This window comes from Meriones unguiculatus, chromosome 2, assembly GCF_030254825.1.
Source record: "Meriones unguiculatus strain TT.TT164.6M chromosome 2, Bangor_MerUng_6.1, whole genome shotgun sequence".
In the NCBI taxonomy this organism is placed as follows: Eukaryota; Metazoa; Chordata; class Mammalia; order Rodentia; family Muridae; genus Meriones; species Meriones unguiculatus.
Genome location: NC_083350.1, coordinates 115,217,816 through 115,243,342, shown reverse-complemented (window position 1 = coordinate 115,243,342; position 25,527 = coordinate 115,217,816). Strand labels below are relative to the sequence as shown.

Below are 25,527 nucleotides of genomic sequence, written 5' to 3'. Positions count from 1 at the left end.
TGATGGCACATTTATCTGTTTTTAATTGATATTTAGGAATTCTTAACTGGTTAAAAGATTTTAATATATAAACACCACCAATCTACAAAATATGCTTATTAATGAGTGCACACACTGTACCAGACACAAGTGTTTTATTATCTCATTTAGCAGGAGCATCTTCATAGGTAAAAACTGTAAACATTCTCCCTATTTTACAATTGAGTAAAGCTAGGACTTGGGAACTTAAGTTTCTCTGCAAGAAGAAACTAACCCAGATACTCTCAACAGGACTCACACAACTACTTAAACCATACAGATGTAGTGCTATTATTAAGAAAATTTATCACACCCACAAGGGGTTTTGACATTCATGTACTAAAATAATCTTTTGCTTTTCAGATTTATATCTGCACAAATAATGTCACCATTCAAGTATTTTAATAGATTCTCACCTCTCAAACTAAATGTGAAAACAGAGTTTAAAAAATTCCAACTGTTTTACTGAAAACAAACTAATCAAGGTCTACAAAGGTTAAAGTTGTGTTGAATTTGGAAAAAAGAAACCCTCAAATCTTCGCATACACCTATATGTGCAACATTAACACCGTGTTTAAGATGTTTAATACTCAGTAAGATTAAATATAAAATGGAAAGGAAAAATATGAGCAACAATAACAGAACTTAATTTTAGAGTTTTTCATCAAGGAATTAAAGTGAAAATTTTAAAATTTTCATCAAGGAAAAATACGCAAGTAGGAGAATGGTTAGGGACCCAAAACAACAGTGCCATAGTGATGAGGTATATTAGTGAGTTTATGTAACCATCTATGCAGCCATGATAGGATGGTGTGCTTGAGTAGAAGCTAAAATTATTTAAGTAACAGTAGAAGAATATAATGGTTAAGAATTATTTCAAACTGCAATGATAATCTTTGCTGTATAATGAGAAAACATATCACTTTGACTGTGGGGAGGGCTTTGATCCATGAGATAACAAATTCTTCCTTGCCAGGGTCAAAAGGTTTTTTTGTTTTGTTTTTGTTTTTGTTTTTTAATTAATTGCACTTTATTCACTTTGTATCCCCCCCATAAGCCCCTCCCTCTTCCCCGCCAGGTCCCATCCTCCCACCCCCTTTTTCATGCATGCCCCTCCACAGGTCCACTGATAGGGGAAGTCCCCCTCTCTTTCCTTCTGATCCTAGTCTATCAGATCTCATCAGGAGTCATCTTCTGTGGCCTGGTAAGGCTGCTTCCCCCTCAGGGGGAGGTGATCAAATAGCAGGCCAATCAGATTATGTCAGAGGCAGTCCCTCTTCCCATTATTATGTAGCCCTTTTTTGTGTGAAACAAAGGCAGGAATGAAACTTGAGTCTGTCCAGCTATAGAGCTCTTGATTTTGCTTTGTGCTCCAGAGAGTATAACTTCCACCACCTGTTGCTACTGAAGAACAAACAAACAAACCCCAGAAAAACTGCTCAACCTGAAATTCGAGGGTGATGGATTAGGAATAAATTGTGGGGTTTTTCCTTTTTATTTTAGTTCAACTATAAGTCGAGTTTATGTTTGCTGTTTGTAACTTTCCACTAGAATGTGTTTTGGGATGATCTTGTAAAATTTCAAAGGAAGAAAATGGGTTCACCCTGAAACCCTTCTACCTAAGGAAACATTATTATGCTGAGAACACTTTATATACCTACATTTCTATGAAAACTTATTCATAGGAGAAGTGGCTTGGCAAGCAAGTGAAATGGTCGACTTTTGGACATATGAATGCCACTGTTTGATTGAGTATAGAAAATGCTTTCCCCAAATACCATTTAAAAATACATTTAAGCTAGCTTAAAATATCAAGGTTATAAGAGAACTAAGCTTTTGATGTTTTTCACAAGGAATAATTTTTAAACTTTTTATTGATTCATCATGAGTTTCTTTTTTCAATATACTTTTTTTATTTATTTCAATTTATTCACTTTGTATCCCAGCTGTAGCCCCAACCTCTTACCCTCCCAATCCTGTCCTCTCTTCCTCATCTCCTCCCAAGCCCCTTCCCCAGTCCACTGACAATAGAAGACCTCTTTTCCTTTCATCCAACCCTGGCCTATGAGGTCTCATCAGGACTTTCTTTCATAGTTTTCCTCTGTGGCCTGATCAGGCTGCTCCCCTATCAGGCTGATCAAAGAGCCAGCCACTGCGTTCATGTCAGACCCAGCCCCTGCTCACCTTACTAGGGAGCCCATTTGGAGACTGAGCTGCTATGGGCTACATCTGAACAGGGGTTTTAGGTTATCTCCATGAATAGTCCTTGGTTGGGGTATCAGTCTCAGAAAAGACCCCTAGGCCCAGATTTATTGGTTCTGTTGTTCTCCTTGTGGAGCTCCAGACCCTTTGTGAGTTTCACATCATGTACCACAATCTCACTCATCTCCTTTTCCCTTTGTATCTGAACTCTGCCCTGCAACCCCTCCTTAAGAAAGAAAGAAAGAAAATAAAAAAAGAAAAAGAAAAGTGATTGAGTAACTAACTAAAGTGAAATGAGTTAATGTTGAGACAAAGCTATATTTTTTTTGAACCTTGATTGGCTTTTCTTTTCTTTTTCCTTTTTTTAAAATTAATTACAGTTTATTCACTTTGTATCCCACCTGCAGCTCCCTCCTTCCCTCCCCTCCCAATCCTACCCTCCCTTTTTAGTCTCTACCCATGCCCGCCCCCCCCCCCCCCATTTCACTGATAGGGGAGGTTTTCCTCCCCTTCCTTCTGATCCTAGTCTATCCGGTCTCATCAGGAGTGGCTGCATGAGACAAAGCTATATTGTATAAATGCAGGTGTTTTAGGAGCAGCGATGGAGGGGAAGGGGGAACACAAGTTGAGGGGTGGGAAGGTGGGAAGAAGGGAGAGAGAAAGCAGGACCGGAGAAAGGGGGGCAAAGGGGACAATGTAGCAGTGGAACCTAGATGTCTGGATTATATAGTGAAGGACCTTTGGGATAGTAGAAGCTCCGCCCCTACACAGAGGGCAGGGCAGGCCACTCCCTGCAGCAGGTAGGGACTTTAACATCTTTTTGTTGATAATAAATGGCTAATGGGCGATGAATCTTTTCTGGCTACTTCTGACTGACATTGAGGGTGTTAATTTTGGGGAGTGGGGCAAAAAACTGTAATGTTGGCTAAGTCCCAAGAGCAGGCTGTCCTATTTGCTGTCCAAGATCTGTGAGACCATCTGCAGCTAGGAAACTACAGGTCCAACTGATGCAATCTGTGGGGATTAGGCCGGAGCGACGGAATTCTGAATGCAGCTCTTGAGGAGACAGGATGCTGGAGCATATATATGTGTTAGTGGCAGAAGATAAAGTTAAGGGACTTTAAGGCCTGTGATCTCGGTAGCTGGGGGAGGGGAGTTGCAGAACAAGGGGAGGAATCCCATCCTCAGGAATAGGTTGGCTGGAAAACAGGCTTTTGGTTAGTAATACTTATCTGTACTTTTCTGGAGTGTGACCTGTGGATTCCAGTGGATTTCCTGAAGCTTACAAGAATCTTTTTAAGTTTACAAAAGGAGAGAAATTGGCTTGGGAGAAAATTTAATATCTGACTAATGTTAAAACTCTGAATAGTCTTAGTACAATAACAGCACCATGGTGTTGGGGGCAGAGTTTTTATATGCTGAAATTACTTTCTTATCACCAACTTTAAAACACCTTCTTAGATCCTCAAACATTTTATCAAAAGCTCAAACCTTGTATAAACTGTACATTTTTGAGAGGGCAGCTGAAACCTTGATTTCTGCTGTAAAACTGATCTTTAACCCCATTAGAGACCTGAGAAGAATAAATTATCAAAAGAAGCATAACTCAAGAAGCCTATATATTGATTAAAATGACCGAGGCTTACCCATTATCTAGATGGCCTTCTCATTAGACTCAGTGTCAGTGACTCTTATGGGCACAAGTCCTAGGGCAGTATCACAGCATCAGACTTTGGGTACTGGGCCCAGAAAATCTGAGAGGCTTTTTTGTGGAAGAGGAATAAGGGAGAATGACCAACCTTGTTTTGTTTAGGCAAAACAGGAAAGTCAAATCTCCGGGTGTCCAATTTGTCCACATTTCAGGCAGGGCCTTAGCAGCAGGCCAGTTGGGGCAGTCCTGCACAGTATCACAGTCCCCAGTCAGAGTATCTGTCCTCTCCCCAAATCTTCCTAGGGTCACCACTTGAAGCTGGGGTCTCTCTCATACTAAGCTTTTTTATTAAGCATTTAAATGTACTATTCTGTAGATGTACTGACCTGTTTAAGAACTGTGATATATTAAGCATAGCTAAGTCAAACTGATTGTAGATTTACCCATCCTAGGCTGAACCTCATGAAGCAAGAGTAGGTAAAGCATACTCAGTTTTTTAGCCTGGCTGTAAATACATTTCTGGACTAGTATCAAAGGAAGTTTTTCAATCATAGATATTATTCATAGCCTGGCGATCCTCCTGATCCTATCACACTGCATCATTACAGACTGAACAGCAAACACTTTAAAGGTGGCCACGAAGCCATGGCTCCACCATTGATTATCCCAAAACCAATATGGCGATCAGCCACATGTTTTAAGCAGCCAGCAGCTGGAAATTTAAGATTGGATCGCCTCAAAAAATAGGCTGTAGCCATGGGATCCTATTCCAGGGCAGGGAGTCAACATCATATGCTTCTCGTCCCCTCAGGGTCTGAGCTGCCACTGTATCTTGTTAGTATTCATACCTGAATTGCAGCTATGCCAGACCCCCATAGCATAGGCTCCAACACATTTTCTGTCTTCCCTGTGCCATGCCAGAGCTGTGCTTTACGACTTTCCCTACCTCCATTATCAGCACCGCAGTTCCAGCTCATCATCCAGAGTCTGTACTGCTGAGGTCTGCAACAGACCAACACTGCTGTGGTGCGAGAGCTGCACCCAGCTGCACCTCTCTTCGGAAATACTGCGGCACTTCACAACACTCTGACTCCTGAGGTCTGGCTCCACAGTCTCTCTGAATGTTTGGAACCCAGTGCTGTTATGAATGGCTATAAGCCTAGTCAGTCTGGTCAACAAAACGACAAGTACTTAAATCCCTTTTCTAATTAGCTCCGCAGCCGGCACACTGCCACCAACTCCTGCAGCCCAAATCATCAACACGCCCACAACCGTGTTAACAGTGATCACCACTGAGGGGTCACGTAAAGACTAAACCATTGTGCCTCTGCCTTTCTGAGTGCTGCAATTACAGGTGTGTGCCACCATGCCTGGCCCTATCTGTCTATTGTACAGATGTATGGTTTTTATAATTTTCATTTAATTGGTTAAATCAGAAGTATTTTGAACAATATAATCAAATTACTAAATTTAGTTAATTAACATATAGATGCGTCTCACATTGTTTTCATGATCACATCTAAACTCCCATTTTCAAGACTATATTACATCCTTAGCATCTGTTAATAAGTTTCACAGTGTATGCTTTCAATGTATTATTTCTCTCCAACTGTAAACTTGTATATTGCATTTGAATCTCCTAGACTAGTCTTCTCTAAACATTCCCAGCTCATTGTATGAGGCATTATTGATGGATAGTACATCCGAGGCTGAATAATTTTTAATCATTTCCAAGATACAGTTTATGTCTTCTTTATATGCATACATGACTATTACACATACCTATTGGTACTGGATATATGTAAGAGTATGTCATGAGGAATACAGGCAAATTGTTTCCAAAAGTTGCGCATTTATCTACATACCGATTGTAGTAGACCGTTCTAGTTTTCATGTCTGTATTATGTTTGGTCAATTTTAAACTTTTATTATTCTGATAGTCTTGTGGTGTCCCCATATTACTCCCTCAATTTATATCTCAGAATCTTAAGTTATTAATTTTACTGGACACTTAAAATTTTTCTTTTAGGCCACTGATAGGGGAGGTCCTCCTCTCCTTCCATCTGGTCTCAGTGGACTTGGGGATGGGCATGCGTGAACAAGGGGGAAGGAGGATGGAATTGGGAGGGGAGGAGGGAGGGGCTTATGGGAGATACAAAGTGAATAAAGTGTAATTAATAAAAAAATATAAAAAAGAAATAAAAATTATTTTGTTAAGTGTTTAAGAATTTTCAAAGTCTTTCACTGAATCTATTATCTATGTGTCTATCTAACTTCTATTATCATCATTACTATCTCTATCTATCTAACTATCTATCTATCATCAACTATCAGTCATTTTCTATCTCCAGCTATCATCTCTAACCATCTAGCTATCCATCCATCCATCATCTAATTATCAGTATATCTATTATCTATATTTCTCTTAATTTATAATTAATTTCCCCTTAATTTCAATATCTTACTGGTAACTTTTTATTCAAATGTATATATTTCATCAAGCTTTCCTTTGTGTTTAGTGCTTTCAGTCCCCCTAAGACATTTTACCCAATCTAATGTCAGAAGGCATTTTTCAATATTATTTTTTTAGACACCTTTTTTTCACTTTCCAACTTACACTTATAATCTGCCCAGTTGACTTTTGTAGAAGACACGAAGAGGACACATCATATTTTCCCTTATGTTCAGTTGAACCACTCATTACAATAATTATCCTTTGCCTCCAGCTCTATATTATAACTTTGTTGTACTAGTTCCCATTCGTTCTTAGTTTGGATTTTGGCTATTCTTTCTACTGACTTTACATGGTTTTGCTATTCTCAGATTGTTGTGCTTATGGCTGTAGGTTTATAACGCAATGGTTATGCTTCAACTTCATCTTTCAAATTTGATGTGAATATTCTTCACCTTTTTAATTTGTATTAAGATTTTAGTATATGCAGAGAGAAAGAAAGTAGACAGAAAAAGAGAGACACACAAAGACAGAGACATAGACATAGAGTCACAGAGAGAGACAGAGAGAGGGGAAAGACAGAGACAAAGGAGAATAATTTTCTTCTGAGAGTTTGGGTTCACATTGAATGTTTAGATGGATACAACAAAATTTTTCATTTTAACACAATTTAAATTCAAGATTCTAGTGTAACTATTGATTTTAGGTCTAATTTCATACAATAATGTTTTCTATTTTGCTGTAAAAGACTTGCACATATTTTCTTAACTATATCAAGAAATTAATTTTCATGTTTTGGTTTATGGTAATTTTTTTGTATTTTTACTTTGTTTATTCTGATATCATAGAACTGTTTTTCTAACTTACATATGTTCTGAGGGTCTTGTTCTAGTTACTTTTAATTTTAATAATTTTATTTATATTTATTTGAATGTTTACAATAAAATCATGTGTTACAATTTTGAAACATGCAATTTTGTGAACACACTATAACTTCTAAAAGAAGCTGAATTCAGTCTGCTCAACACTTAAAAACTCAATCATCATAGTTACTTATTAACACAGAATGATGGCCATCAAAAGTTAAAGAAAAAAATCCGATGCGATCTCAAAAGCCAGTATAGGGAAAACTTTGTTATTAAATGGATAACTCTATTAGAGAATACTAGTGCTTGGAGAGATGGCTACTCAGATGCTCCTAACACATGCCTCATTGCCTCGCTTTTGACTAGCCTTTCAGCCTTCCTGGGCAATGTAACATCGTCCTAATGTCACCTGGAAAACAAATCACGGAAGGGAATGCATTGCCCGTTGTCCCAACTAACAGGCTGAAATGCTAAGTCAAGAGAAACTCTGGCATAATGGATAAATGATTACCCTTGACTTACCAGAAAACAGGCCCTTAGTTCTCTTACCCCAGGCAATGCTTTGTGCTGCTTGAATGGTTATGCCTAGCATTAGAGAAAAAATTAAAGATCATGTCTCCACAGTCCAATTCATGGTATTAAAGTCTCAACACCAGCCCTTGGACCCATTTCAAGAATTTGAGGTGAAATCCTATTCAAGGGGAGAGTGAGAGCACTTAATTCCAAGGAGCCATCCAGTTTCAATTGGAGTCACAAAGGCTCCATGGGTACCAACCAGTCCCAATCAGAGTCACAGAGCTTTCCCAGACATTAGCCAATCCCAACTAAGGTCATGGAGCCACAATAGGAATTCCCACTTCTGGCTTTAAAAGGAGCCTGCAAGCTCCACCTGGGGTCATTGCCATTTTATATGAGTTATTGACCCCAGTGTGCTGGTTTTCTCTGCTGAATAAATGTTCTTTGCTTTTACGTAAAAAAGGAGAATACTACATTCTTCCTCCTCCATCTTCTCCTCCTCCTCCTCATCATTATTCTCTTCTTTTTTGTTCTTAAACAAGGTGCCACTGTTTATCCCAACTCATGTACAAGTGGTTATATAGACCAGGCTGACATCAAATTCATAGAGATATGCTTTCCTTGTATTAGAATGAAAGAAGAAGCATCACTATGTACAGCTGCCGTTATACGCTTTAATACTGGTTTACATTGTAAGAACATTAATGCAATGTACTGTATTCCTAAACATTTTCTGTCTCCACGTGAATTGTGCATATCCTTCACCATCAACATCTCACACCTCACTAATCTACACTTTGTACCAGACAGACAAATCTCCAATGATTCATAGTTACCATCGAATATTTATGTTTGGGTTTATCTTTGGTAAAACATTTTATTCATTTTAACAAGTATGTGCTCCCCATTTTTTAATTGGATTACTTGGTTTGCTGCTTTTCAGCTTCTTTAGTTCTTTGTATATACTGGATATTAGTCCTCTGTCAGATAAAGGGTTGGTGAAGATTCTTTCCCAATCTGTAGGCAGTCGTTTTGTTTTGATGATGGTATCCTTTGCTTTACAGAAACTTTTCAGTTTCATGAGGTCCCATTTATTGATTGTTGCTCTTAGAGCCTGTGCTGTTGGTGTTCTGTTCAGGAAGTTGTCTCCTGTGCCAATGAGTTCTAGGCTGTTACCCACTTTTTTTTCCAATTGATTTAGGGTATCTGGTTTTATGTTGAGGTCCTTGATCCACTTTAACTTTAGTTTTGTGCAGGGTGATAAATATGGATCTATTTTCATTTTTCTGCATGTAGACATCCAGCACCATTTGTTGAAGATGCTGTCTTTTTTCCATTGAATGGATTTGGCTTCTTTGTCAAATATCGAGTATTCATAGGTGTGTGGATTTATTTCTGGGTCTTCTATGCGGTTCCATTGAACAGAGCTAAACAGAATTCTCGACGGAGGAATATTGAATGGCAGAAAAACACTTAAAGAAATGCTCATCCTCATTAGCCATCAGGGAAATGCAAATCAAAACGACCCTGAGATATCACCTTACACCCATCAGAATGGCCAAGATGAAAAACTCAAGCGATAACACATGCTGGAGAGGTTGTGGAGAAAGGGGAACCCTCCTCCACTGCTGGTGGGAATGTAAACTGGTACAACCACTCTGGAAAGCTATCTGGTGCTTTCTAAGACAAATAGGAATAGTGCTTCCTCCAGACCCAGCTATACCACTGCTAGGTATATACCCAAAGTTTGTTCAAGTACACAAAAGGGACACTTGCTCAACCATGTTTATAGCAGCTCTATTTGTAATAGCCAGAACCTGGAAACAACCCAGATGTCCATCAACGGAGGAATGGGTACAGAAATTGTGGTATTTTTATACAATGGAATACTACTCAGCAATCAAAAAGGAGGAAATCATGAAATTTGCAGGCAAATGGTGGGAGCTAGAAAAGATCATTCTGAGTGAAATATCCCAGAAGGAGAAAGACAAACATGGGATATACTCACTTATATAGACCTATAAGATATGATAAACATAATGAAATCTATACACCTAAAAAAGATAATCAATTGGGCGGACATGGGGTAAGATGATCATTCCTCGTTTAGAAAGACAGATGGGATGTGCATTGAACATATGACAGGAGTCTACTGAGCGCATCTGAAAGACTCTATCTAGCAGTGTTTTCAAAGCAAAGACTCATCACCAAACCTTTGGCAGAGTACAGGGAATCATAAGAAAGAAGGGGAGTTAGTCTGATGGGGAAAGGGTAGGAGCTCCACAAGGACCAAATATATCTGGGCACAGGGTCTTTTCTGAGACTGACACTCAACCAAGGACCATGTATGGATATAACCTAGAACCTCCGCTCAGATGTAGCCTGTGGTAGCTCAGTAACCAATTGGTTTCCCAAAGTGAGGGGAACAAGGACTATTTCTAACAGGAACTCAATGACTGGCTCTTTGGTCTCCCCACCCCCGAAGGGAGGAGCAGTCCTGTTAGGCCACAGAGGAGGGCTTTGCAGCCAGTCCTGAAGATACCTGATAAAACAGGATCAGATGAATGGGGAGGAGGTCCCCCCTATCAGGGGACTTGGAAAGGGGCACGGTGGAGATGAGGGAGGGAGGGAGGGACTGGGAGGGAATGAGGGATCGGGACATGGCTGGGATACAGAGTTAATACAATGTAACTGATAAAAAAAATAATAAATAAAAAAAGAAAACTTAAAAAAAAACAAGTATGTGATTACATGTGTTTACCATTACTGTGAGATCTTCCTTCCTTAAAATTCTTCTGTGTCCATGATTTTAGTTTATGCCTCTAAAAATAGAGAATTTTTATATTTAACTTAATTCTCAACTTTGACCTTTTGATTTCTTAAACTCTCATGGGTTTGTGTTTCATAGATATGCTGGTTTTATAGAAGGATTTGGAAATAATTTTTTTATTATCTAGAGAATTTATGAACTGACAGTTTTATTTAAATGTGTTTTGAAATGATGACAAACGTAACTATGCAGGCTTGTTGTTTACTTTGTGCTAAGGTTTTAAATTATGAATTGAGAATGTGTGTGGTTCAAATTACTTTGTCAGTCTCTGGTTTCTTTAATCTGTTACGGTAGTGAATTATGTACATTTTTTTCCTGCAATTCTCCTTTAGCACTGCCCCTACTTCATGCTTCCTTTTAACCAAAGGAACACTGTTGACAGGTGTTTGAATGTTCAGATTATCTGTTATTTCATGTGCTCTATTTTATGTCCTTATTCCTGCTTTTGATTTTCCTATGGCAATTGGATCATTTGAGTCGTCAAATCCTCTTTTTAGTTATATCTAAGCTTTCATTGACTTTTTCTGTTTATATTCTTTCAGTTTCAGGAAATTAAATTTTATTTTAATTCCCAGTTGTCTACTAATGTTATGTAAGCATTTCAGGAAGGTATTATTCATCAAAATTATTTTAAAACCTGCATCTGCTAATTAGAATAATGAATCTTTTTTTCTTTCTGTCATGTTTGGTTAGCTCTATGATACTATCTCTAGTAAAATGAAAAGGAGTTCAGCTAATTTTCAAAATCGTTGGGCTGCTCCTACCAAAGAGTCCTTATTTGGCAGGCAACTATACTAAGGAGAGACATTTCTATCCAATTACACATTGAGTGGTTGGAAGCTGGACTAGAGTCTTGCAAAGGAAGACTTGGCACAAATGAAGAATCGTTTACTTGGTAATTGACAGACCTTGAATGAAATATTCATTTTTTTCCTCTGTGCCTACAGATGGCCTAAAAACATCTTCACTCTAATGTTTTAGTATACATTTCTATTGGGTTGTTTACTCTCTATTGCAAACAAATGTATTTGATTCCAAATCTTTTCTTTTGTTATGGTTAAAGAATCAAATCCAGAACCTCATTTACAGTAGTCAAGCACTGTATCATGAAAGAAATTCTTGTGTAAGATAACATTAAGCTATAGGTTTTCCTGAGGCAGGATCTTTTGAAGTATTCCAGGTTGGCCAGAAACTTGATCTGTAGACCTACTTTAAATCTCTCCAACTCTCAATGCTGGCATTATAGCTAAGTGCCAAAATTCTTAACAAAACTTGGAGATTTATACTAAAATAATCTTTTAAATCTCTTCATAATTAGAAAAAATAACAAATCATATAACTGAGTTTCATTTACTAACAAAAATTGAGAGCTCAATTATGCTTGGTTAAACCTAATATTTAAAATTACTTCCCTAGTCATATTTTATTCTAAAAACATTTTTAGTGTTTTTTAAATTTTTGTGTGTTTCATTTTTTAAAGAATGTTATTTATGTATATGAGTGGTTTTCCCTGTTTAGATGTATGAGTACTACCTGTTTCTTGTGCCTATGAAGGTCAGAAGAAGTCATCAGATTTCCTAAAACTGTAGTTACCAATGGTTGTGAACCAGCATATGGTTTTTAGGAATTAACCCCAGGCCTTTGTAAGATACTGGAGCATTATCCCAGGCAACATTTTTATTTTACACAGGCAGCAGGTGATAAATGATATAGAAAGTAACTTTTCAAATTCGAGATAATCACATAGGCTTGAACTTTGCTTCTGAAAAATGGTAAAATCATTTTAGTAAAAAACGAAGCCTGGAGGATCTGGAAATGTGGTTAACAAGCAGAATATTCCACTTGTAGAATCTGAGCTCAGTTTCTAGCTCACAAACGCTTGTGACTCCGGCCTAGGATATCTGTAACTATATTCTGTCTTCTCTGTAGTCTGACATTGGATAGTACCATCCTATTTTGCTTTCTAATGAAGATTGTTATTATAAGCATATTCATGCAACTTTAAGCTAAGAATGATGTAATAAAATATACCATAAAACAATATGAATACATGCTGCTTACAAATTTGCAGTGTTGTAATGATTAAAAACTCAGGGCCAATGAGTTTCATTATTACTATTTGCTAACATAGTTTACTGTATGCCAGTAAAGACAAGCATTAAAGTAAATTAAATTAGTTAAAAACAGTAATGGGTCTGCAATCCCAATATTCAGAAACACAAATCAGAGAGATTATGAGTTCAAGACCAATCCTGGGTCCATGGTGCTTTCTAGACCAGTCTTGGTTATACAGTAAGAAACATCCAAAACCCAAGCAAAAAAGAAGCAACTATGTTAAGATTTTCTTCATATATACATTTAGATCCATATATAAACCGAGAACATGACATCTGGTTCACCTTGACTTTGAGGAAATCTCTGGCTTGATAAACGAAAGCTGTGGTTTTGAGATATGTAAAAGCATTTTCTTTTGGCTGATTTATGGATAAGGTGAGCCTGCAGATACAGATGGCAATTCTTCACATATAGACATCATTTATCAGATGTTCTTCTGTACTTAGGAGTTGTAGCATGTATTCTCAATCATTTGTCTCTAACTAGTTTTCCTTGAACTTTTAGTATTTTTCTTCCTGTGAAGGCTAAGCTACAGCTTTGGGCCAAGATTAGCCATAAATGTAAGGGAGGCTAGTATAACGTGAACGTCATGTTCTTTACCCTGTGTCATGTGTTTGAATCACTTATTTCCCCCTTTCCCACCTTCCTTCAGGGACTCACGTCATCAAGTCATTTATACTTTCTATAGTTCACTACTTGGATAATTTTCAGCAGATGGATATTAAATTTTTATCACCTTATATTTCCTCCAGTGTCTCTTCATGCTAGAGTTTCTGCACCCCCTAAACTCTGTCGCTCTTTATTACAGGTATGCCCTTCAGCTTTATACCCTGTTTATCTTACTCTGCTTTCATTTTCACCAACATTTTAATTTTTTTTCTGACTTCCATGCTTTCATTCCTAATATTTCTTCTTGAACATTTTTCTTGCTTCTCTCATTGTGTAATATCACTGTTATCTTGCCCTGCCTTAATTCTCTAGATAGTCTTGCCACAGAATTTCTATTCCTTTTCTTCTGTTTCATACCCAGCTGTGATAACCCTGCTTGAAACTGGGGTTGATCATTAAGTTTGTGGAAACCAAGGGGCTGGTCTAAACCCTTTCCATGATGTATTAGCTAAGAAAACTTTCCTAAAGTGGCCATTCCAGATTTTTTCTCCTCATATCACTGTGCATTTATCAACTCCTGTACTCTCAAAACCCAGTATTCTTTTCTGTAACTAAAAGACTCATTCAAACTGACATAAATTTTGTTCAAAACAACCTTCATACCTCACTATTTTTGTTTTTTTCAACAAACCTTAATGGGCCTCAGGTTCAGAAAGATGAGTGTTCATGAGAAGGAATAAATGTATAGAAGAGATGTATGCTTATAACTAATATAAATAGAGTGTTGCTGCATCCCAGGGTTATTTAAAGCTATAAGGACTGTTTGATCAATTTAGAAAGAAGTAAGTCACTGTTAGTAGCAAACTGCATTGTTCAAGATGAGCAGGCATGTTGAATATTTGTCCTTTGACAGTAATGAATTAACCACTCATCTACACATTCTTTCTTCTGACGGACAGGCCATGAGGGCAATGACCATGAAAGAAAAACAGCCTTTCTTTCAGTGAATCACTAACAGAGTCAGACTAGGTCCATATTTCTATTTTATTCTTTGTACTCTAGGGCACAGTTTGCTCTGTCAGTGATGTTAATTCTCCTTCATCCTTCAGTAACCCAGTTTCTTTCTGATAAGAGTCTGTTTGACCCTAAAGGCTACAATAATACTCCTTTATTAGCCATTTTTCCCTCTGTGTGTTTCTCAGAATAGAGAAAATATGTTCTTGAGCTCATACTAATCTCTCTGAAAGGAACTCAAGAGAAAGAATATGTGTGATCCAATTTGCTGCCTTAGTGAGTATCTGTGAACATAAGAATAAAGAAAGGAAATCAGAAGTTAAAATAAGTTTGGCTAATGTCAAGGGAAAAGGACTTTTCATGTTTGGTCATTAGAGTAATGTGACATGTACTTTAAAAATTCAATTCAGTTGCCCTTCTTGGAGCTGAGCCTCTATCTGTAGTTCTGAGTTCTGATTTTGAAGTACCTCAGTGCTCTGAGCTGCATGCGGTCACTTTTGAGTACCACCATATAATTTCTTTCACTCCTCTATAACATTCTATAAAATTCTATAGTATTCTTCTATAGGGCCAATTTCCACAGGTGTATGTGATATGGTTGGATTCCAAAAGAATATTCTTTTAACATAAATGAAATTATTTAGTTTAACTTTCTGTAGATACTTTGAGCTCACTGGTACTCTTACATTCAGGTTCAAGACACTGTTTGTGGCTGGTGAAAGATGTGATGTGGAGACCCTGGAATGGTCCAAAAAGGTCTTCAGAGTCCCTGTTTTAGACCACTGGTGGCAAACAGGTAAGCATTTTCTAAACTCTTTAGGAAAACTGCTGAAATCTCCTAGAGCTCTGTGTGGACTGGAGGGGGTTCTTAATTATGCCACATAGAATCCAGAGTTCTTGTGTAGTAGAAAAAAATGGTTTAAAGTCATATTGTCAGCAATGTTTTCATTAGTTATATAGACACTACCATTCCCATAGCCGTAGATACACACACTGAGGAAGGACATCCTTATCATGTCGGCTTTGTTTCTTTTATGCGGTGTATTGTTAAACCTCAGCTCGTTTGTCCACAGATAATCCCCATTTCCATGGTTTCTGAGCTGTGACTGCAGAGGTGGCACCTGCCTTGACTTGACTTGCTCTTACCTCCATCTTTGTTCTCTGTGTGCTCTAGTACACGCGACCCAGTGCTCCCGTTATTCTTGAAAGAACTGTTACTGTCATAGGGAAACGTGTCATTCTCATTCTTGGCCCATAAAAGTCTAACTTCTCCTGTTGACCTTTCTCATTAGATACATTAATTTTTTTCCTCCAAAACAGCAATAATAATATATGGATAACATTCATTTACAAGTTTGTTTACTATACATTTTCGTCATACTTAGTGGTCCTTGGTAACTGAATTTTATATTGGGTAGATAAAATATAGGCTTTGGGAAAAGATAGCCCCAAAAATAAAATTTTTCTCTTTCCTTTTTTTTCTATTTTTTTTATTTTTATTTTTATTATTATTATTTTTTGCATGGATAGCTTGAATATATGTGAGAGTGGGAGAGTAAGTCAGTGATCTGGAATCTAATTTTCTCTTCATAGTTTTCATAGGTTTTATTGTCGGTGGTCAACTATCAAAAAATAGTTGTGAGCTATGGAGTAGGCTAGTAGCCTTCATATGTTAGTTCTGCTTAGTCCAGCAAAGTAGACCAAACCATAGGAATTGAATGTAAAGTCAATCTGTTTAGTACTTCAAATTTCATACAGTCTGCAATCTAATACCAAATTTATATGAAATATTAAAGTTTCATGGTGAAACTTAGTGGTTTTCTTCTCAACACTAATTTGAAATTGGATATGAACATTTCTAATCACTGCCACCCACCTTGACCTTCTCTTCATATTCCCAAGATTGCTGTATATATAGCTTAGCACATTTGTAGAAGGTGTTAGGGTAAAAATGTTGGCACCCCTTATAGAAAAATCAAATAGCAGACTAAGGCTAAATTTGATAGTTTAGAAGTTTTTGTTTTATAATAATAATTATTATTAAATATTAATTATTATTAACAATTTATTCACATTGTATCCTGGCTGTAGCCCCTCCCTCATTTTCTTGCAGTCCCACCCTCCCTCTTTCTTTCTCCACGTGCCCTTCTCCTAGTCCACTGATAGGGGAGGTCCTTCTCCTCTACTATCTGACCCTAGCCTATCATATCTCATCAGGACTGTCTGGTTCCTCTTTCTCTATAGCCTAGTAAGGCCACCCCAACAGGGGGAGGTGCTCAAATAGCAGGTAACTGTATTTCTTCCTTTGATGTTGCTTTTTGGGTAAACATGTGTTCTCTACCCTTATCAGAAACAGAAAATAGTGGTGATTGCCAGGATCGATATTGTTTTAGTTGCTAGGATACAATGATGTTTTCAGGCTATGCAGGGTACACAAGATCAATGTGAAAGACAAAGTGTCCTGTCCAGCTTCCGTGCTTCCCTGATTGAACATATAGAGAAACACAAAGTGATGTGAACGCTTCACCACCTGAGGGACTGCCTTGGTTTCTCAGGAACTGCAAGGCACATGTTGTCTGGAGCCATGGACTGTGACCTGAAAAACATGATGCATGCTTCACAAATTGGCTAGGCCAGGCCACCCCTACAATTCCCTGCAGATACAGTCCTAAACTTTATTTATTTGCATAGGAAATTATTTTTCACTTTCAAAACTGTGTGGTGCAGGACAGTGTAAAGCAACACTGAATTTCTTCACTTGTCAGTACTTATTCATTTAAAAAACATTTTATTTTTCCTCATGTGCATATGTGTGTGGCATGTGTGGATACACATGTGCAGGTACTAAACAGCTCAGATAATGGGTCAGATCCCTTAGGGGCTGGAATTAGTTATAAAGGGTTTTCAACTATACTGTATGGGTTCTGAGGATACAGCTGTGATCCCTGCAATAAAGGCAAGAACCATTTCTCTAGCACATACAGTTCTCCTTCTTTAAGGTGTAATTAAAGAAATATTAAATCCACAGGAGCATAAGACAATGAATCCGTGATTACTTATTCACTGAGAAAGAAAAAGGTCTTGATATTTTTAGCACATTGATAGATATCATTACGCCTTACTCATTAAATGGATTAGTTTGCTTGTCTTCCTGAGAAAGATGCTAGAAAACACCATATCATTTTCCTAACAAGGTTGAGCTTTGACTAAAGGAAGGGTTTCTTTGCTGTAAATCTTGATTGTTCTACAGGGGTCTTATTGATATGTACTTAAAAATTAATATTTTATAACTTATAAAGCTGGGTGAGTCTTCCATATAAATCTGTGTGTGAAAGAGGGATGGACTTTATTTGCTGTTTGATTACATTAGTATATTGTGTAAGTGAGCTGTTAGGAAATTGCTATTTGTAATTTGAAATTAATAACCAGCATGTTAAGTTATTTAACAATCTGTGAATAAAATCTATTGGGTAATGTGATTTCAGCTGGCTGTAGTCAATCTAATTATATAACTGTACTTTTAAAAATGATTTGCTGTTATGTATGTATGTTAGTGGAATGTATGCAATGTGTGTTTGTGTGTGTGTGTGTGTGTGTGTGTGTGTGTGTGTGTCTGCTGTGACCAGAAGAAGGCTTCCAATTCCTTAGGATTGAAGTTATCAGATGGTTGACTTGGGTGCTAGGAACTGAACTCTGGTTCACCAAGGAGCAGGAAGCAGTCTTTAAAAATGAGATATCTCTCCAGCCTTGTTACATCATTCTTTTTTTGTCATTCAGGTATAATTTATGTTAACATCAACAAAACTGTAGTGATGAATATTCTCTTTTGACATTTTAATAACAATATTATTGGATGTTTGAATAGACAGTTATAATTTCTAGTTAAAAACTATTCTCTCAAGTATCTGAAAATATATGTGGTCCCTATTCCCCCACACAGAGGTATTTCAATGAATACTTTTTGCTGCTCATGACATCTGTAGCATTAAGCTTCTATTTTTGATTATAGTGAAGTGAACATTTAATAATATACTAATAAAATCAGTTTTACTAAATCTAGAAAGGTTATATCAAATTCACTCATTAGTCTCAATGAAAACTGAATTGCCATTCATTTAAACAGTTTATCTTCACAGTAACTTCTCTGTGATGATTAAAAAATGCTGGATTGAGCCTCTTCCCTAGGGCCCTCTTTGTTGTTTAGCTCCTTTAGGACTGTAGATTTTAGTATGTTTATCTTATATTATATGGCTAATATCTGCTTACAAGTGAGTATATACCATGTGAATCTTTCAGCTTCTGGATTACTTCACCCAGGATGATCTAAGGAAGACGCTTAAATCTTCAACAGAATGGTAAACAGGATAGACATCAGAAGTAGGAGAAGACAGAGAACAGGACAGGAGCCTTCTATAGGGGGCCTCTGAAAGACTCTACCCAGCAGGGTATTAAAGCAGATGCTGAGACTCATAACCAAACTTTGGGCAGAGTGCAGGGAATCTTATGGAAGAAGGAGGAAATAGAAATACCTGTAAGGGACAGTAGCTCCACAAGGAGACCAACAGAGCCAAAAGATCTGGGCCCAGGGGATCCTAGAGAGACTGATGAATCAACAAAGGACCATGCATGGAGATATGGGGATAATGTATACCCTCTGCTCTAGTGTAGCCCATGGGCAGCTCAGCATTTAAATGGGTTCCCTAGTAAGAGGAGCAGGGGCTGTCTCTGACATGGATTCTGTGTCCAGCTCTTTGATCGCCTCCCCCTAGCTAGGTGGCATTGCTAGAGAAAAAGGTTCCACCCAATCCTGGATACAAGATAGGCTAGGGTCAGATAGTAGAACCTCTCCTATCAGTGGACTAGGGGAGGGACATGGGGGGGGGAGGAAGGAGGGTGGGACCTGGAGGAGATGAGGAAGGGGACTCCAACCAGGATACAAAGTGAATAAATTGTAATAAATAAGAAGAAAGAAAGAATTTTTTTTCTTTTTTTATTTATTTATTTTTTTAATTTTATTTTTATCAGTTACATTTTATTAACTCTGTATCCAAGCCGTGTCCCGATCCCTCATTCCCTCCCAGTCCCTCATTCCCTCCCAGTCCCTCCCTCCCTCCCTCCCTCCCTCCCTCCCTCCCTCCCTCATCTCCACCGTGCCCCTTTCCAAGTCCACTGATGGGGGGACCTCCTCCCCATTCATCTGATCCTGTTTTATCAGGTATCTTCAGGACTGGCTGCAAAGCCCTCCTCTGTGGCCTAACAGGACTGCTCCTCCCTTCGGGGATGGGGAGACCAAAGAGCCAGTCATTGAGTTCCTGTTAGAAATAGTCCCTGTTCCCCTCACTTTGGGAAACCAATTGGTTACTGAGCTACCACAGGCTACATCTGAGTGGAGGTTCTAGGTTATATCCATACATGGTCCTTGGTTGAATGTCAGTCTCAGAAAAGACCCTGTGCCCAGATATATTTGGTCCTTGTGGAGCTCCTATCCTTTCCCCATCAGACTAACTCCCCTTCTTTCTTATGATTCCCTGTACTCTGCCAAAGGTTTGGTCATGAGTCTTTGCTTTGAACACACTGCTAGTTAGAGTCTTTCAGATGCGCTCAGTAGACTCCTGTCATACGTTCAATGCACATCCCATCTGTCTAAGAAAGAATTTTTAAAAGCTGATTGTTGACAGAATTTTTCATTTTTATTTTCAACACAGAAATGTGGAGACAGGTGGCACAATCACAATTTTAAAAGAATAATTAAAAGAATAAATAACTATTTTACTAAAATATGGCATTTTGTGTATAGTGAAGCATTCTGAAGTTTATTATCTTTAATTTCATACTCTCCAGATTGAAAAAAAAAACAAGTTTGTTATAGGAAGATTTTAGAACAAAAAAGAAGCTTTTCCAGAAATCAGACAGAAACATAATTTTAATAATAAAGGACTCTTCATGCAATAAATGGTATTCTTTGCAGGAATTACATTTTCTGATTCAAGATGAGTTAAGGCAGTTCTTAAGAATAAATGGCCTTACGGATTTTCCTTATACTTCAGACTTTTTAAACCAGAGTAGACTCTGCCCATTTGTAATGTTTACTTTCTTCTCTCTCTCCCTTCTGTCTTTGTTTCCTACTCGTTATCAATTGATTGTATTGATTTAAAAATAAGTACAACAAAACATTGCTGGCTTCTAATTTTGAGTATTGTTCTTTTTTGTTGTTGTTGTTGTTGTCATATTAAAAACAATGGCCACTAGGCTGGAAAGATAATTCAGTACTTAAAAGGACTCTTTGATTTTGCAGAGGACATGGATTCAATTCTTAACACCCATGTGGTAGCTCACAATCACCTATAACTCAGGTTCCAGGGTATCTGATTCAGAACAGTCATAAATGTAAAATAAATGTATCTTTTTATAGTTTATTAACTTCTTCCCTCATATATTACTTCCATTTCTTCCTCTCCTCTAAGTCCTTCCTCTTTATCTCTCTCCCACCCAGATTCACTTCTTCATTTCCCTTCAGAAAAAAAAAAAATCTGGCCTTCCAGGGATATCAACTAAACATAGCATAATAATTTACAATAAGACTAGGCACAAGCCCTCATATCAAGGGTGAACAAGGCAACCCAGTAAAAGGAAAAGGATCCCAGGAGCAGAGAAAAGAGTCAGAGACACCCACAAGCTCATTGTTATGAGTCCCACAAGAACTCAAAGCTAAACATCCATAGTATATATGCAGAGGACCTAGCTTAGACTCATTCAGGCTCCCTGACTTTCTGGTCAGTCACTGTGAGCCGCTGTGAGCCATGGTTAGTTCATTCTGTGCTCCATGTTATTGGGGTGTCATTGATGCCTCTGGTGCCTACAATTCTTCCTCCTCTTCTTCCTATAAATCTAAAAAAAGAAAAAAAAAAAAACAAACCAAACAAAACAATTATCACAGATTTGTAACATTCAAGTCATATAATGGCTTTGTTAATGGGTACCTTAGTAAAGGACTTAGATCAAGAATCTGTGTCTTTCTAGTTGCTTAGCTAGCACTTGTGCTGTTCCTATCAGGAGTTACAGTGTTTATATGAAACTGGTTTGATGTCTAGGTACACATGATATAACTAGAGTGAGCAAATCACCACCTCTTTGAGCTTTCCTAGATGACTAATTATTTATTTTATTTTTAATCACAACAATGGAAGAATAGAATTCTTCCTAGTATTTGAAAATTCCTTAGAAATACTTCCAAAGAGAAAAATGATAGTAACCTAAAAGACACTGGTGGTAAAAAATTATGAATAATGGCTTTTTGATCACCTCCCTCTGATCACCTTCTAGCTTCCTTGAACCATCTTTATTGAGTTTTTCTATCTTTAATGATTAGAGTATTTCTCATCCTGAACTCAGTTTCTCAAAACTGAACTATAAGAGTTTTAATTGCCATTGAAGTTCTAAAGGAACTACAGTCTTTACACAGTTTAAATATTCCCCCTTTGAGAAATAATTTGATTACTCTGGATTTTATTAAAGTAGAGGTTAAAATGCTACAGCAAACACGAGACATGCCAGTGCTTAAGTCAAAACCATTTCTCTACATGGTGCTTACACACTGATAGCATGTTCTTAAAGGACATCAGACGTAATTTAAAAGACAGATGTAGTTTTGCCCAGTTCAGTGCTATGGTGGTCTGAACGAAAATGGTACCAAAGGTTCATATGTTTTAATATTTGGTCCCCAGTTGATAGAAATATTTGGAAAGAATTAGGTTCTATGGCCTTGTTGGAGTTTGTTACTGTAACTTTGAGGTTTCAGAAGACTTGCTTCATGATAACTTTGGCAGCACATATACTAAAATTGGAACAATACAGAGAAGATTAGCATGGCCCCCGAGCAAGGATGACACGCAAATTGTATGTGAACCATACTTTTAAGATCAAAATCTCTTATTTATTTATTTATTTATTTATTTATTTATCTATCTATCTATTTATTTATCTATCTATTTATATTTAATTAGAGTTTATTCACTTTGTATCCCCCCACGTAGCTCCCTTCCTCCTCCCCTCCCAATTCCATCCTCTGTCTCCTTCTCCACCCATGCCCCTCCCCAAGTCCACTGATAAGGGAATTCTTCCTCTCTTTCCTTCTGATCCTAGTCTATCAGGTTTCATCAGGTGTGGCTGCATTGTCTTCCTCTGTAGCCTGGTAAGGCTGCTCTCCACTCAGGGGGAGGTGATCAAAGAGCAGGCCAATCAGTTTATGTCAAAGACAGTCTCTTTTCCCATTACTATGGAACCCACTTGGACACTGAACTGCCATGGGCAACAACTATGCAGGGGTTCTAGGTTATCTCCATCAGTGATCCTTGGTTGGAGTTTCAGTCTCAGAAAAGACCACTGTGCCCAGAGTTTTTGGTTTTGTTGCTCTCTTTGTGGAGCTCCTGTCCTCTTCAGGGCTTACTATCTCCCCCTTCTTTCATAAGATTCCCTGCGCTCTGCCCAAAGTTTGGCTATAAGTCTCAGCATCTGCTTTGATACCCTGTAGGGTAGATCCTTTCAGAGGCCCTCTGTGGCAGGCTCCTATCCTGTTTCCCGTTTTCTCCCTCTTCTGATGTCCATCCTCTTTGCCTTTCTGAATGGGGATTGAGCATCTTAGCCGGAGTCCTTCTTCCTGATTAGCGTCTTTAGGTGTATGTATTTTAGTATGTTTATCCTATATTATATATCTAATAGCTACTTTACCCTGTGTGTCTTTCTGCTTCTGGGATACCTCACTCAGGATGATCTTTTCCAGTTCCCACCATTTGCCTCCAAATTTCATGATCTCCTTGTTTTTCAAGCAACAGCACATGCTGGCCAGGGTGTAGAGAAAGGGAAACACTCTTCCATTGTTGGTGTAAGTGTAAACTTGTACAGCCACTTTGGGAATCAAACTGACACTTTTTCAGAAAATTGGGAACAGCTTTACCTCAAGACCTAACTATACCTCTCTTGGGTATATTCTCTAAAGACACCACCCCGTACAACAAGGGCAATTGTTCAACTATGTTTATAGCAGCTTTATTCATAAAAAGCAGAATCAAAAAAGAACTCAGATGTCCCTCAACTGAAGAATGGATGAAGAAATTGTGGTGGCACTTCTACACAATGGAATAGTACTCAGCTATTTAAAACAAAGAAATCATGAAATATGCAGGCAAATGGATGGACCTAGAAAATATCATCCAAGTGAGGTAACCCAGGTCCAGAGAGACACACAATACATGTATATACAAGTGGATTTAAGCTATACAGTACTGGATAAGCATGCTACAGTGCACAGACTCAAAGAAGATAAACAACATAGAGGATTCAAGGGAGTATACAAAAATCTCACTTCAAAAGGGAGATAGAATAAACAGAGATAGTGCCTGAAGAGAAGGAACAAGGTGGGACAGAGGGCACAGAGTGTGAAGAGGATGGATAACAAACCTAGGGAGATCAAGGGTAAGAAGGACTGTAAAGAAAAGATAAACTGAGCGTGGAGACATATCTGTGATAAGCTGGAGACCTAAGTCAGGGTAGGCTCGTGGGAGGATATGAGGGACAATCAAGCAGAGACTTCTAGTAGCAGAGGCCATAGAGACTGAAGAGGACACCAACTAACTAGACTAGTCTCCTAACAGAAGGAGGGAGACACCAACCCACCCACAAAAACTTCAACCTAAAGTTTACCCTGCCTATGACATGTACAGTGATAAAGATAGAGCAGAGATTGAGGGAATGCTAACCAATGTCTGGCCTAACCAAAGACCTACCCTATTGGAGAGTGCCAACCCCTGACACTATGAAGGATACTCTGCTAAGCTTGCAGACAGAAGCCTGACAGAATTGTCCTCTGAGAGGCGCTATCCAGCAGTGCCTCAACACAGAAGCAGAGACTCACAGCCAAACATTGGGTGACTTATTGGGAGTCTTGTGAAAAAGTGGAGGAAAGAAAAAATGACCAGGAGGTGACAGGAGCTCCACAAGAAGACCAATAGAGCCAAAAAACCAGGGCCCAGAGGGGCTTGCTGAGACTGAAGCATCAATCAAGAACCAATCAATATATGAACTGGACCAAGGCCTCCTATAAAGGAAAAGCAGATGGGCAGCTTAGGCGTCATGTGGGTCCTCCAGTAAGGGAAGTGGAAACCCCATTGGACATGAACTCACTTGCCAGCTATTTGAACACTTTTTTTTTTTTTTTTTTTTGTCGGGACTGCCTTGCCAGACCACATACAACTTGATGAGCTGAGCTGGATGGGAAAGGGAGATCCTCTTTTCTGCGGAAAAGGGCAGTAGGGACAGTGGGTGGGACTGGAAGGGGAGGAGGGAGGAGACTACAACAAGGATGTAAAGTGAGTAGATTAATTAATTATTTAATTCAGTAATTAGGAGGTTTTTCATGATTTCTAGTGTGCCTCCTCGCTGCCTCCTACTGTCAGTTCTGATCTATGCAGTCTCGGCTGTTCCTCGCACAGTGCTTCACTCTATCATCATGGACTCTAAACCCTGTAAACCTGTGGTCTAACAATTTTTTCATGTTGCCCTGCTTATTGTTTTGTCACAGCAGTAGAAAATAACTCAGTCGACTGGAATATGTTTCCTGACAATCGAGTACGACAGCAATTATTTAAACCACTGTTTGGTTGGGCTTTCCAAATTATTTCTGAACCCCTGCAGAGATGTAGCCCATGGCAGTTCAGTGTCCAAGTGGGTTCCCTTGTGAGGGGATCAGAGACTGACTCTGACATGAACTCAGTGGCTGACTCTTTGATCACCTCCCCCTTAGGGGGGAACAGCCTGACCAGGCCACAGATTAAGACGATGAAGCCAGTCCTGATGAGACCTGATAGACTAGGGTCAGATAGAAGGGGAGGAGGAACTCCCCTATCAGTGGACTTGGAAAGGGGCATGGAAGGAGATGAGGGAGGGAGGGTGAGATTGGTAGGGGACCAGAGAAGGGGTTACAGCTAGGATCCAAAATGAATAAACTGTAATAAATAAATAAATAATTTTTAACCATGTTTGTAGCAGCTTTATTTGTTTTTTTGATCATTTATTTTTTTAATTTTTATTAATTACACTTTATTCACTTGGTATCTCCGTAAAACCCCTCCATCCTCCCCTCCCAGCCCCACCCTCTCTCTTCTTTCTCCACCCATGCCCCTCCCCAAGTCCATTGATAGGGGAGTTCTTTCTCTCCTTCCTTCTGATCCTAGTCTATCAGGTCTCATCAGGTGTGGCT

The 25,527-nt window shown here is 38.5% G+C and overlaps 1 protein-coding gene and 1 non-coding gene across 4 annotated transcripts in view; both read left to right on the top strand.

Moving 5' to 3' along the window:
- The window catches only part of Acss3 (acyl-CoA synthetase short chain family member 3), a 231,985-nt gene that overhangs the window by 166,383 nt on the left and 40,075 nt on the right, over positions 1 to 25,527 (top strand). For all 3 annotated transcript variants that reach the window (XM_060378011.1, XM_060378010.1, XM_060378009.1), the window contains one exon: positions 14,966 to 15,069. In XM_060378011.1, coding sequence (XP_060233994.1) covers positions 14,966 to 15,069 — 104 coding nt within the window. The remainder of the gene's footprint in view (positions 1 to 14,965; positions 15,070 to 25,527) is intronic.
- LOC132652703 (U6 spliceosomal RNA) lies at positions 22,084 to 22,188 on the top strand. The gene has a single exon (XR_009590280.1). It is a non-coding gene; the product is annotated as a U6 spliceosomal RNA (small nuclear RNA).